This window comes from Mustela nigripes, chromosome 4 (genome assembly GCF_022355385.1).
Source record: "Mustela nigripes isolate SB6536 chromosome 4, MUSNIG.SB6536, whole genome shotgun sequence".
Classification (NCBI taxonomy): Eukaryota; Metazoa; Chordata; class Mammalia; order Carnivora; family Mustelidae; genus Mustela; species Mustela nigripes.
In genome coordinates, this window is record NC_081560.1 from 40759370 (window position 1) to 40773309 (window position 13940).

Below are 13940 nucleotides of genomic sequence, written 5' to 3' on the forward strand. Positions count from 1 at the left end.
CAGAAGTGAAGAATGCTTCTCCTGGGTTTATTAGTAGACTTGATGTGGCCAAGGAAAGGATTAGTGCCTTAAAGATGAGTCAATAGAAACTTCTAAACTGAAACAAAGAGGGAAAAAAATGAAAACTCCAAAGAACTGAGAGACAATTGCAGAAGGTATAACCTATGTATAATTAGAATACCAGAAGAAAAAAAGAATGGTGCAAAAGAAATATTAAATCAAGAATGGCTAAGCATAGTCCAAAATTAATGACAGACATAAAACCACAAATCCAGGAAATTTAGAGAACATTAAGCAATATAAATGTGCAAAAACAACAATAACAGCAACAAAAACCTCACCCATAACATTTAGGCATGTCATATTCCAAATGCAGAAAACCAAAGGCAAAGAGCTAACAGGATAAATTCCCAAATCCATTATTACATGGGGATTTCAATACCTCTCTGTCAGTAATTGATAGATGAAGCAGAAAGAAAATCAGTAAGGATATCGATGACTTAGAACAGCACCATCAGTCAACTTGATCTAATTACCAGTAATAGAAAATCCACCTGACAATGCAGAATATGCATTCTTGTGAAGCTCACAAGAGGCATTCACCAAGACAGACCACATTCTGGGCCATAAAATATATCCTAACAAATTTAAAAGAATAGCAGTCATACAAGCATGTTCTCAGGCCAGAGCTGGAGTTAAGCTAGAAATCAGTAATAGAAAGATAGCTGGAAAAATCTCACCAAATACTTAGAAATTTAAAAATACACTTCTACATAGTTCAAAGGAGTCTCAAGAGAAATTACAAAATAAACTACATGGAGCTAAAATGTAACATCAAGATGTGCAGGATGGGGCAAAAGCAGTGCTAGAGGGAAACTTATAATATTAAACATATCTATTAGAAAAGAAGAAGTATATAAAATCAATAAAGTTTCCACCTTATGAAGCTGGAGAAGAGCAATTTAAGCCTAAAGCAAAGAGAAGAAAAGAAATAATTAATATCAGAGTTGAAATCAGTAAAACTGAAAACAGGGAAAATCAACAAAAGCAAAACTTTGTTTCTGGAAGATATTAATAAAACTGATAAAATTCCAGCTTGACTAACCAAAAATCAAACAAACAAAAAAGCAAGAGAGAGAAGAGAGAAGACACAAGTCACCAATGTTGAAACAGGTGTGGAAATGATGATCTCATTGACGCATGTGACACGTGTGGGTGGATGTGGCCTTCCTGTGTCAGATTCCTCTCCCTGTAGAGGAGACCAACAGAACAGAGTAAATGACATTTTCCAATCTATTTTTTTTTTTTTTTGTCATGACCTTCATGGAGAAGTGGATGGATGGATGGATGAATGGGATACACTGCTATAAACATAGAGATATGTTAGCAAGTGGAGGCTCTTCCCTGGTATTACTAGTCAAGATGTTTCAGTCACCCCCTGCTCTTCCAGGCTACCTTGAAGGCTGAGATAGGCAGTATCTCCCCAAGCCTGATGCTTTCATTGCCTGTACATGAAAACCAATTGTCTTGCAAAGTTTCCAGCATTCATACACCTGGTTCCTCAGGCAAAACATCAAAAGGCAGAATGGAAACCCATGGTTCTAAGACTTTCCTGCTTCAATACCCCATACCACACCCCTTCTTCTGGTACTCCACAGGCCTGCTGCTCCCTATCTCTGGGACTTCTGGTAGAAAAGGGGATTATCTGCAGCTTAAAAAGAGAGCTGACAAAATGTGTCCACAGGAGATCTGTCGGTACATGGTAGTGGGCAGTAACCAATGTGTGTTACTGGCTCTTCAGACAGTTTTTCCAACTAGTGGGTAGGGTCTGACATTTTGTGCTATGGGACTTTGGTTAGTTCAATTGCTGAGCAAGGCAGACTTCAACATTAACATCCATAAGGGAGACGCCTCGTTCATAGCAATACATTGGTAAATGATCAGACTTCTCACTCGTTCTGCATCTGATATACTGGGTACTGTCCAAGGTCCTAGGAATAGAAAAGGAAAGGAACCAATCTGACCAGGTCTCACTGATAAGAAATAGGAATGTATTTCACATAGCAGAAGCTTCCATCTCACCATGTTCTGGAATCCAGCTTTTATTTTTCTAGTGTGTTCATGAACCTGCCATAAGAAACAGATTATACTAGAAGCTAATGTTCTAGCATCAGCTTGAGAATCCTGGTCTTAACACAAAGGGCTTTTATTGAGATTTGCTTCATTTCGTACTCATGTGAGATTGAGTATCTTCTTTCTATCAGGTCTGTGCCAGGAGGTAGTAATTCAAAGATAAATACAACCTAGCCCCTAGCCCCGGGTGTCTACTAGATGTAAGACTCATGTGCCAACATGCAATGATAATCCAATGTTGTCCACTTCTAGGACATTTAAATACAGAGAGAGCCTGGGAGACTTGAGAAAGGCTCCTGGAGGAAATGGTGTCTGAGGTGGGTTGAAAAGGAATTGCTAAGGGAGGGAAAGCAAGACGAAGACTTTCTAGGAAGAGGAGAGAGTATGTGAAAAGGTACAGGGCGCTTCCAACATAGGACGGAACATCCTCTGATTGAGAAACATTGAATTCAGAGTATAGGATTGAGAGACACAGAGAGAGGACTGAGAGAAGAAAATGGGTTGGAGAACTACTGGCTGGTAATGCTAAGACAGATTGGGGCCAGAAAGTTATAGCTGCCCAAAGAAGGCAGTAGCCTCTATTATTTTATGAACTACATGAGTGAGTAATTTTTGCCTTCTAAAATAGAAACTCAAACTCACAGATCTATAGATGAGCAGCCGTGTATTACAGCTATGAAATCTACTGCTATGCCTATAGCCATATTAAGCACACTCACATGCCAAGTTATATCCTGTGTTTTTGCCCTCAAGATGACCTGAGGAGATGGTAGAGAACTGACACAGCTCAAGAGAATGCTGGGAAAAATGGCCAAATGGGACCTTTCACCCCAAAACAATATAAGGAATGGCAGCCAGCGCCTATACTAAAAATATGTTGCATAGGACTCTTGTATTCAGTCTCTCATTTAACCCCTGGAAAATGGCAGTCTCCAAAACAAGGTACTGTCCATGCCCAGAATTTCTCTGAGCCTCCCCTGACCCAGCATGCCTTGTCATTGCTTGCAGGCCCCAGAGTTGAGGATGGGGTCAGAGACCCCAAGGCATGATTGTAAGAGATGGGAATTAATGGAATAGAGGAGGAAAATAAGGGGCTCCTGAACACAATTTTTCACGGAATTAAATCCAGATGGAATAAAAGACCTTAGGTTGTGAATAGCAAAGCCCCAGAGCATCAGATGTCTGAATGCTGTGGAGTGTGATGAAGCCCCTGAGGGGGACACTGCCCCAGATCCGTGACTGCTCCGCTACCACCTCCTGGCACCTCTGTCCCTCACAGACGGTTTGGACAGGTGGCAGCTTCTAGAGTGTTAGTCCAAGAGGTGCCATCACTACCAGCTCTGTAGCCTCTATGCTCGAAGTGCTGAAGAGCTGACCTCTATCAGTGACTCAATGACAACAAGCCAGGAACGTCAATAAAACTCATTATAGGCGATAGCAGCCTTTAATGCATGCGTGTGGATCAGAGAATTAATTCCTCCCACCCCTCCCAGGCAGCTTTGGTGAAATGAAAGTGGGGATTGACATTCTCACGAATTTCCCCTTTCCTGCCTGTGTTTATCAGGAATCTAGGTCATGACGACTCTGCTCCTTCACGTCCTCACTGGTTTGCACCTTAGGAGGGCAAAACCCAAAGTTGGCAGGCCCCCTCCTTTCTCTCCCTTCTACGAGCCTCTGCAGGAGAGAAGGTGTCCCAAGGACAGCCACACGGACAGTCTGGTCTCAGATGACATCAACACCTAGTCAAGAGGCTGCGTCTGAGCTCTGATGGTGTTTACCCTGGCTGTCATTAGCAAGGGGCTGATTCATGTGACTGCCTAAGCAGAGCGCCAGTTGTCCAGCCTCAGCCCAGAAATCCATTCGTGAATTTCACCTCTGAAGGTCACCTAGGGCCATCACCATATACTGACAGGTCATTCACAGCAAAGCCCATCCTTTCCTTTTTCCCCATCTCTCAAGCAGGAGTCAGAGAGTTTTCCTAATGAATGATACTGAAATTAGTATGAAATCATCATTTATGTCAGTGTTCCTAATCTAATATCTTTATGAATTTTCAAGATCAGAGCTTATCATTTTATTGAAAAAAAATTTACATTTAAAAAAAATAATCACCTATGATCCCAGCCCCTTAACATAATTATTTTCATTTCCCATCATTTGCCTCCAGTCTCTGTCCACAGGTAGACATTGTTCCTAAATGTGATCAGTATGTAAATAATGTTCATTTCTCTTGATTTTTGTCACTCAAGATCAGATCTTCATAACTATTACACTAAATGGCTGGCTGAATATATTTTTCTGTTAATTTGTGATTTCTTTAATCGTTTACCCAAACTGGGGAAGACATTTATTTGGTTCTCATGATACATTCTTATAGGTAATAATGTGTGCGGTGTTGGCTTGCTTTTCAATTTTTTAGAACTAATCCCAGAAATGGGATCCCTGGTTCTCGATATGGATTGCCTGTTTTTTGTTTGTTGGTTGGTTTGTTTTAAAGATGACACCAAATTATGATGCCACTAGTAGGGCCCATGACAAACTCAGAGTCCCAAGAGAGATGCCAAACTTAATGAAAAAAATGTTTTGGTTTGTTTTGGTGAACTCTTTTTTTTTTTTTTTAAAGATTTTATTTATTTATTTGACAGAGAGAGATCACAAGTAGGCAGAGAGGCAGGCAGAGAGAGAGGAGGAAGCAGGCTCCCCACTGAGCAGAAAGCCCGATACGGGGCTCGATCCCAGGACCCTGGGATCATGACCTAAGCCGCAGGCAGAGGCTTTAACCCATTGAGCCACCCAGGTGCCCCTGGTGAACTCTTTTTTAAAATATCATTGATCTTCACTGGGCAGGCATGAATAGAGGCCCGAGGAAGAAGTAACGAAAATGAGGAGAGAGGTAGTTTGCGGAATAGCCCCCATTCCTGACTTGGCCTTCTTACCTTCACTTACTCCTATTTCTGGCAGGGTAAGGAGGCTGAAGGGTTTGAGATACTGGTAGTTCTGGGCTCAGAACAAGAGCTGCTCCCTATTAATGAGGGGGCAGCTGGAGGCGAGTCAGACCCAGACGAACCCCACGAGAGCCCAAATAGCCGGATGGTTGACTGTGTGGGCTTCCAAGTAATGCTAGGCCTTCAGAGTTCACCTGGCAAGAATTGTTTAACCCATTTGAAAGTCTGAAATCTGGAGCCATCTTACCGGTCTGCTTTCCATCTTCTTCCTGGAGCATTCTTGCTGTGAGTTACTGGCCAAAGGCAAATCCTCTGACGGGTGTTAGGCAGAGAAGTATGTGGAAAGATCTGCCCTCTAAGGAATTGTGTGTGTTGTAACAATGCAGAGCATGGATACACTTGGCCCTTTCCCTCCAGATTAGGGGCTTTTAAGGTGTTGAGATGTTCCATGACTGTCTTCCAAAGGTTGTGTCCCACTAACTGCTCAAAGTGATAGAATAATCATTGACCCCAATAATGCACAGCACATATAATTTGAGAAGGATATTTTAACATACATACTAGACATGACATTGAGTGTTTCAGCCAATGTCATACAGCTACAGTGAAATGACAGTCACTTACTCCTTGGCCCTTTGGGTCTGGCTCATAGCCTGCAGGTAGCAAATGCTCACCAATGAATGAACCCATGTATTCTAACATTGGGCCCTTGCTTGACCTTTATACTCTGTAGCCTCTGGATAACATCTAAGTTTTATTTAGCCTTTGCCCCATAGTACTTCAAAGAGCAAAGGACCTAAAGATAATGAGTTCACCCACAAGCCTCATTGGCTTCCATGTAGCTTCCATGTTTTAGGAAGTTCATACCCCTATGTCTGTTTGGGGGTGATCAAAGATAGAGCAGCCCTTAATATGCTGGTTGGGAAAGAAGTTACTATTTCTCAGGTCTCCCTAGACCTAGAAGGGAAAAGCTAAAGGAAGAAGACTATCATGGCTTTGGGATTATGGCTTTGGACAATGATTTAACTTCTCCAAGCTCCTTCCCCTACAAGAGGAAAGATCACACTTGCTACAAGGATTATCTTGAGAATTAAATGAGTTGGTTCATGCAGACCTCCCCTAAATAGGAGGACATGTGCTGTGAACCTTGATAAAAACAAAAACAAAAAAAACCACTCCTTCCTCCTGTCAGCCTCACTGCTGCCTCTCACATCTGGACTCACTCTGTGTTCGATCCGCAGCCACTTGTACCTGCAGAACCAATGTGGCCCTTTTTTTCAATGTGGTGTTTTCTCTGATTCCTTGTAGGAGGTGCTTGAACTTGCTTTCTCCATCTTGTATGACTCAAACTGCCAACTGAACTTCATAGCTCCTGACAAGCATGAGGTAAGGGTCTCAGTGGGGTTAATTTGTGAGAGAATGTCACTTTTTCCTCTTGCAAAAAAAACAAGCATGAGAGAAATATTGTAAAGAAATTTCACTTAGAAAAAAAAAAAAAAGCCTGCCTACGAAAAATCGTGAACAAAGAAACATCTCGTTGATTTCGAATAGAATGGAAACTTCATTTTTTTTTAAAAGATTTTATTTTTTTATTTGACAGAGAGATAGAGATCACAAGTAGGCAGAGTGCAGGGAGAGGGAGAAGCAGGCTCTCCGCTGAGCAGCAGTGAGCCCAATGTGGGGCTCGATCCCAGAGCCCCGGGGTGATAACCTGAGCCGAAGGCAGAGGCTTAACTCATTGAGCCACCCAGGCACTCTGAATGGAAACTTCTTTAAAAACAACCAGTTATCACATATTCAGCCTCTTACTAGCTTGAGCACGAGTTCATGGTAAAGAAAGAGAAAGTACAAATGCTTCAGCAAGGGCATAACTGTCAACCCTGAGGAAGAATCAGCCTTGAGGAAGCTTGGTTTCCATTGAATATTGGATTTTGAATCAGGATCTTCCCAAGATAAACTTGTCTGTCTTCTTTAAAACATTGGATGAAGTAGGTTTTATACCATGTTTCCTTAAGTTATTTTAAGAGATTCAGGGCTGTCTCTGCTGTTGGAATTTTATTTTTAAGATGATTTTATTCCTTTTTGACATCTTGTTATATGTATAATTTGTTTTTCTTCTTGAAGCACGCCTGTCAGCTGTATTTAAAATATTTAGCATAGATCTAGGAAAATGTATTTGTAAGGTGAAATACAGCTATGGTTGATGTAACTCGTTCTCTTGTAAACGAGAGCCCAGCATTATGCTCCAAACTCTTTATTTTTAGATGATACCATTCAAATTTTTGTTTTACATGTGGTTGCATAAACAGCTTTTAGAAAGGAATGGAACATTTTAATAGAATCTGACTTTTGTTTCCCATTTCCCCTAGGAGACTCTGCTCATTTAGAAGTTATTCAGTATCTGCTTTTCACTGGTTTAGAGCTTTTGAATAAAATCGTACATCCCAAAGAGAGAGGAAAGATTAGATGCAAATCCTGCATTTAGAATGGTGCTTAAATGTAATTCTGTGTTACTTGACATTTAGTTTGCAAAAGGGTATGACTTTGTCTTCATCTTTCTGAAAATAGATACTGAGGCCTACTGCTTCTCTTTTTAAATAAAATTGTGGTTATATACAGGCAGGCCACCGTATTAAGAAGGAGAACTCTGGATGTTATTTAAATCTAGGCAAGGCTGTTTTCTCCAGGGTGCATTAATTCCAGATAAGGACAAATGTTCTCCGACTGCCAAATTTTTATTTGTAACTGCCACCTTTTATTGATACAGGGAGGTGAAAAATGCCATACACTTGTGAACACTTCTCATTTCTTCAGCTCTCTTTCATATGTATTACCTCCTTTTATTTGCATAATCACTCAATAAAACAGGAAGTCCTATTACAGCTATCTTCATTTATCATATAAGGAGAGAAGCCTCCCAAAATCGAATACCTCTATATTAGTAAGGATAATAGTAATTGCAACTAGCCCGGATTTCTCTCTGCCAGGCACCATCCCGTGTCTTGTGGATGTTCACCTCACTTAATCTTCATTATACCTCTGAGAGAAACAAACTATTATGCCCATTTGATAAAGGAGGGAAATGAGTCACAAAGAGGTTAAGAAGCCTGTCCAAGGTCAAACTAGTAATAAGTAATAGAGCTGGAATTGAAACCACGGAGCCTTGCTCCAGGGTCCCTGTCTCCTTGGTCCCTGCACTGTGTAGCTAGGGAGGCAGGAAGCTGGACCAGACCTCCCCACTTCCGGCCTGTGCCCGTTGCCCAGTGTGGGCTGTTAATCACCTCAGGGCCAAAGTGGCGCCATCTGTACCCACGCCGATGCCCAGTTGCCCCCCCCCCCCAGCAAAGCAAATCCAGAAAAATCATTTATTTGTAAATATTCCAGTGTGTCTCTCTAAATAACAGTGTCCATGTTGAAACCAACTACAGTACCATTCTCACAGCTGATTTGTTAACATTTTGATACCACCATCCATAGCTGGTTTTCAGACTTCTCCTCTTGTCTCCTTTGTGTGTTTTATTTCTTCTATACTTTGTTCAGATCAGCATCCAAATAAGATCCATGCATAGCAATTGGTCAGCAGGTTTCTTCGATTTCCTTGAATCTATAGGTTCCTCCCTCCCTCTCTCTCTCTCTCTCTCTCTCTCTCTCTCAGGAGCATCTGTTTGTGCTCTTCTTCCTTGCGTACCATTCACTGAAAAAACCAGGTCAGCTGTCTGGTAACCTTGCTGAGAGTCTAGATTTGCTGATTATAATTAGGTGTATTTGTTCACTGTGGCCACTGTCACAAATTACCGCAAATTTAGCGGCTTAAAACAACATAAATGTATTATGTTATAATTCTGGAGGTCAGAAGTCTGATGTAGGTCTTTGGGGGGCTAAAATCAAGGTACTACCAAGGTACTGAATTCCTTTTTGGAGGTTCTAGGGTGAAAATCCATTTCCTTGCCGTTTGCACGTTAGAGGCCACCGGCATCCCTTGACCATGACCTCCATTCTCCCACAACTGTGGTGGTTGAGTCTCCACACCACCTCATTCTGACCTCCTCCTGCATAGTCAAAACTCCCCCTCTGTCTCCCTTCTCTTGCTCAGGCCTATCCTGTTTCCCTCTTCCACTTTTAGGGACCCTGGTGATAACATTAGCCCAGCTGGACAATCCCAGAGGACTTTCCTATTTGCAGATCAACTAACTAGCTATTTTAATTCCCTTTGCCATGCACCCTAACATACTCACAGGCTCCAAGACACGATCTCCCTTCAAAGGAGGGTGTTCTTCTGCCTACTGCAAGCTGCGCTGTTATTTCACGGTTATCTGTTTCCTGTGTTTCCAATTGAGTGGTAGTCAGAGGATTCATCTAGTTGAGGCTCAACTTTGAGCAACAATGATGTTGTATTCTTCCATGGTGTTTGGTTGTCTCTCTTTGGGGGATGTTAGCAGCCATTGGTGATTTTGGCCTAGATCCTTGGACCCATTAAACATTGGGAAGGTTGATACCTCAATTTGGTCATTCCTTCTTCTTTATTAGTGGAAAATTGGCCCCATATTTCAGGCTATACAGTTTATATGGAATAGGGAGGATAAACCCTTGACCATCCTTGTCATTCCTCAGAATAACGCACGTCTTCCAAATGAGGACAGCGAGGTGGTTTTGGTATTTGAGCATCGTTATGAAGTAATGAATTTAAACATATTTGTGTTTTAATGGGTTGCAATGATTGTCATGGTCAGTGTCCAAATAATCCTGTCTAGAGAAAGTAGGAGCACCTTCTGGTTGGCTTCTAAGCCCTACTGACATGACCCCAGATGTCAACTTGGGTCATCTTGGACCCAACTTGTAGTCATGTTGGACTACATGACAACCTGTAGTTGGACAACAAGTTGGACAACTTATAGTCATGCTGCTATTACAAAATATGCCTGGTTTATCTGCCTTTTCTCCATGGAGCCATGGTCCCTTCTGGTAGAAAGTGGTATTTAGCAACCAGAATCTGGCCATTAGCTGTGCATACTATTACTTGGTTAGTCATTATTTTTAGACCTTTTTAGGGGAAGAGCTAGAAGTTACATTATTTCTTTAAAGATAAAATACATTTTAAGTTCATTTTGATACTTTGAACTCAGATTCAGTCCTACCGAGTTTTTATTTATTGGTTGATGTACTCTTTAATAAAATTTTCTGGGCCTGCTGCTTCTCAAAAGAAAGGCACCACAGAAGTGTTGCTGTGGGTTAATCTGTACTGGGAAGCTGGCCAGAACTGGGATGTCTGTACAAAAAGCAGTAATCCCATGACTTAGGGATTTACGGTCAAACAGCGTTAGAGCCGGAAGGGGCCTCAGAGCACATGGAGTTCAGTGGCCCCCACATCTGGAAGCGTATCAGAATTAGCTGGGAGCTTTTCTAAGTAAAATTTACTCACCACAGATCTACAAGTCAGGATCTCCAGGGTAGAACCTCAGTATCTATTTCCAGGAAGGTTATTTATGTGGAAAGTAACGTTTAGAGGAGTTCAGAATCTGTCTAAGGTATTCGTGCAGACGGGAGTACTTGCAGACATCTCTTAGCAGTCAGCTGGTGTTTAGATGGGTTCAGTGCTTTGGCATTGAGATTACAGAGCCAAAGTGAAGTTCTGCACTTCAGGGCTGCATTACCCAGACACACATCCTCGGGGTATACCAACGGTGCATCTCCTCGGCTTAAAAAGTCCTGCCACAGGTGTGCCTCATGGGAAGATTCCAGATCGCTGTGGCTTAGGGTTTGTAAAGGGCTTGCAGTCCTATAGTACATTTTGCTTGAGATCTGCTGTTATGCTCCAGGTAACCACAGTGTAAAGGACAGGCTACGTATAAGGTCTGGAATTGTAACTTGACCCAGTGAGGGCAGAAGAGGGGGCGGCAATCTAGAGCCCATTCTAGAAGGAAGTCTAGTCTGACGGTAAGAACAGAACAAATGCTATCACAGAGATCCTACAGAGGACTAGGAGATCCTAAAAGGTGAGTGGAGCACAACATCCAGAACGCAGGCTGCTCTGTCAGATGCTGGCAGCGGAAGCCAGTTCGGCCAACACATATCTTGGCTCTAATGCCAAGGCCCAGGACTCTTAAGAGGGAGAAGGAGAAGAGCAAAGCAGGTCCTCAGATAAAGGAAGCAGATTTTCTTTCTTCAAGGAGTCCACAGTCTACTGGAGAAACAAAAGGCATGGTCAGTTTTAATGAGAAAGGAAGAACCAGTTCTTAGATGAGTGCTCCGGAGGGCTTTTCAAGATCAGTGCTGTCCCCAGGAACCAGGCTTCCCAGACCCAGAGGAGAAAAAAACCTGGAAACTCGAGACTGAGGGGGAAGAGACAGGCAGCCAGTCCACCTCCCATGTAGATCAGCCAATAATTTTAGCCATTTTGTCCCCCAGACACTGAGCAGCAGAATGTTATTGCCCAGCCCTTTGCAGAGAAATGCTGGGGTGGGACTACCATTGGCTTCAGGCTGAGAGCCAGCTGTCATCGTGAGTGTTAAGAATCCAAAAGGAGAGGCAGAGATTAGCCACTAGACTAGGAACTATGCTTGGAGTTAGGAAAGAAGCAGGCTTGACTTAAAGATGAGTCCGGGCGTGGTAGGATATGTCCAACCAATAGCTTAAAAGCAGACTCACTGGTAGAATGTTGGAGGTGTGACATTGTGAGGTCACACAGAACTCAGATCCTCCTGCTGTTACAGAAGAAGCATCATTTGCACTGAAGAGTGCAGGTGCACTAGAGTTAGATCACCTGAGTTCCGGTCCCGCCCACTCCACCTGCTACCACGTCCCTCAGCCTCTCGGCACCTCGGTCCTCTTACCTGCAAACCAGAGATGTCAACTTGATAAATTGGTGATGGAGGCAGAGCACTTAGCATAGAGCCCAGCACATGCTGAGTGGTCATTTTTAACTACTGTCACTACTCTGATCATTGTCATCAGTAGTCAGTTACCCTTGTCACCTCCTTTTCCACCAGTACTGTATCTGGACGGATGGGCTGAATGCGTTGCTGGGGAAAGACATGATGAGCGAGCTGACCCGGAATGACCTGGACACCCTGCTCAGCATGGAAATCAAGCTCCGCCTCCTCGACCTGGAAAACATTCAGATCCCCGACGCGCCTCCTCCCATCCCCAAGGAGCCCAGCAACTATGACTTCGTCTATGACTGTAACTGAAGGGGCCGGGCCCAGAAGCGCCCCCCTCCAAAACTGGAAAATCAAGCTAATGGGAGAGAAGAATGAAAACACACCCACGCCTTGGAACCCTCTCGCGGTCAAGAGAAGCTGTGGGTCAACACTGTCTTTGGCCTCGCCTCTAGCCCCAGCATTCTTCTGCCCCTACCTGGCGTCTTGCTCACTGCCCTGATTCTGTTTCTAGACTCCATTGCTTTAGATCACTCCCCACTGCTGCAGTCTCCTGGTGGGAGCAGAGCAAAACCCGCCACCAATAAGAGAGCCAAAGGGCCCTTCCATCCGGACGCCCTGCCCAATGCCCAGCAGGCACATCCTCCCTCCCTGGAGGGGGCAAGCCGGCAGCACCAGACTGCCCCAAAGCCTGCCCATTAGACCGAAGGGAATGCCCCAGTGCTTGTGTCTGGAAGAAACAGCCTAGCTGCCAGAGAAGACCAAACACCACCTCCTCGTTCCCCTTCTCTCTGGAGTCTGCTCACATCCCCAGTTCCCTGTGATTCGAAATCTGCTTTCACATCCCTTCCCTCCTCTGTGCAGGCCTTTGCCTTGTGCTGTTCCTCTCTGGTTCCAGGAGCAGCAGCAGCTTCGTCAGAGCCGTGGCCGCACCGGGTCTCCCGGACCCAGTCCCAGGTCCCGTGCCCACTTCACGTCTGCACTGTGACCGTGACCAACCTTCCTTCCTCGCCAGCTAGTCTTGGGTGTCCTCTCTCTGCCCCAGCCCACGCCTGCCCTCTTCGGGCCTCATAACCTCCCAGCCTCTTAGCCGAAAGCACAAATGGTGAAATCAGTCGTCATCCCCATCTCTAATATACTAAACCGAAATGCCTCTGTGGCAGGCGGCCCCCCTTCGACGGGTTTGGTGTGTTTGGTGTTAACCTTCTCCTGGGGACTCTGCTATAACACGGACCCTCAGGATGGTCAAGCTGTCAGACATCCAAGTTTACATCATTGTAATTATTACAGGTATTGACAATTTGCAAGGGTTGGGGGTTGGTTGGTTGTTTTGTTTTATTTTTGTTTTTTTTTTTTTGCTTTGTTTTTGTACAAAAGAGTCTAACATTTTTTTGCCAAACAGATATATATTTAATGAAAAGAAGAGATACATAAATGTGTGTACTTTCAAGGTTTTTTTTAATTATTTTAATCCTAAACATCTTCCTGAGAATAACATTCCCTTACACATGCTGTGGAATAAAATGAATTGTGATGAGTTGGGGAGCCGGTGTTTTGATTTGGTGACTTGCTACTTGCCGTTTGGTCTTTAGCATCGCTCTAGAGCTTGCCAGCAACGTTGCTGGTCCCACCCCAGACCTGCAGAATCAGGGGACTGTTGCACACAGCAACTTTTGAGAAGCGCTGGCTTAGGGGACTCAGCCACGGCTAGGTCACCCAAGACACTGAGTGTCGGTAAAGCACGTTCCTTCTAAGAAGACCATCTCAACTCACAGCATAAGTCAGACCCACTATGTGAAAATACAAGTATTTATTTTGCACTGTTGCCTTCCTGACAGGGACGTTCCTCTTTTCTTCCCCCTCACCATTATAGGATGTCCAGAACTGACCGAATTAAACACATCACACTTTGAGTGAGCGCATTTAACCATGGAAAACACTGCAGCCCTATGGAACAGAAATAAATTCAGTCAAAAATGAAATAAAT

At 43.7% G+C, this 13940-nt stretch overlaps 1 protein-coding gene across 8 annotated transcripts in view; it reads left to right on the top strand.

Moving 5' to 3' along the window:
• Positions 1-13490, top strand: part of ELMO1 (engulfment and cell motility 1) — a 521901-nt gene extending 508411 nt beyond the window's left edge. For 7 of the 8 annotated variants that reach the window (XM_059396564.1, XM_059396568.1, XM_059396570.1 and 4 more), the window contains 2 exons: positions 6387-6464; positions 12065-13490. In XM_059396564.1, coding sequence (XP_059252547.1) covers positions 6387-6464; positions 12065-12265 — 279 coding nt within the window. In that variant the 3' untranslated portion in view covers positions 12266-13490. The remainder of the gene's footprint in view (positions 1-6386; positions 6465-12064) is intronic. The other variant, XM_059396569.1, reaches the window with a different exon arrangement.
• The last annotated feature ends 450 nt before the right edge of the window (positions 13491-13940 follow it).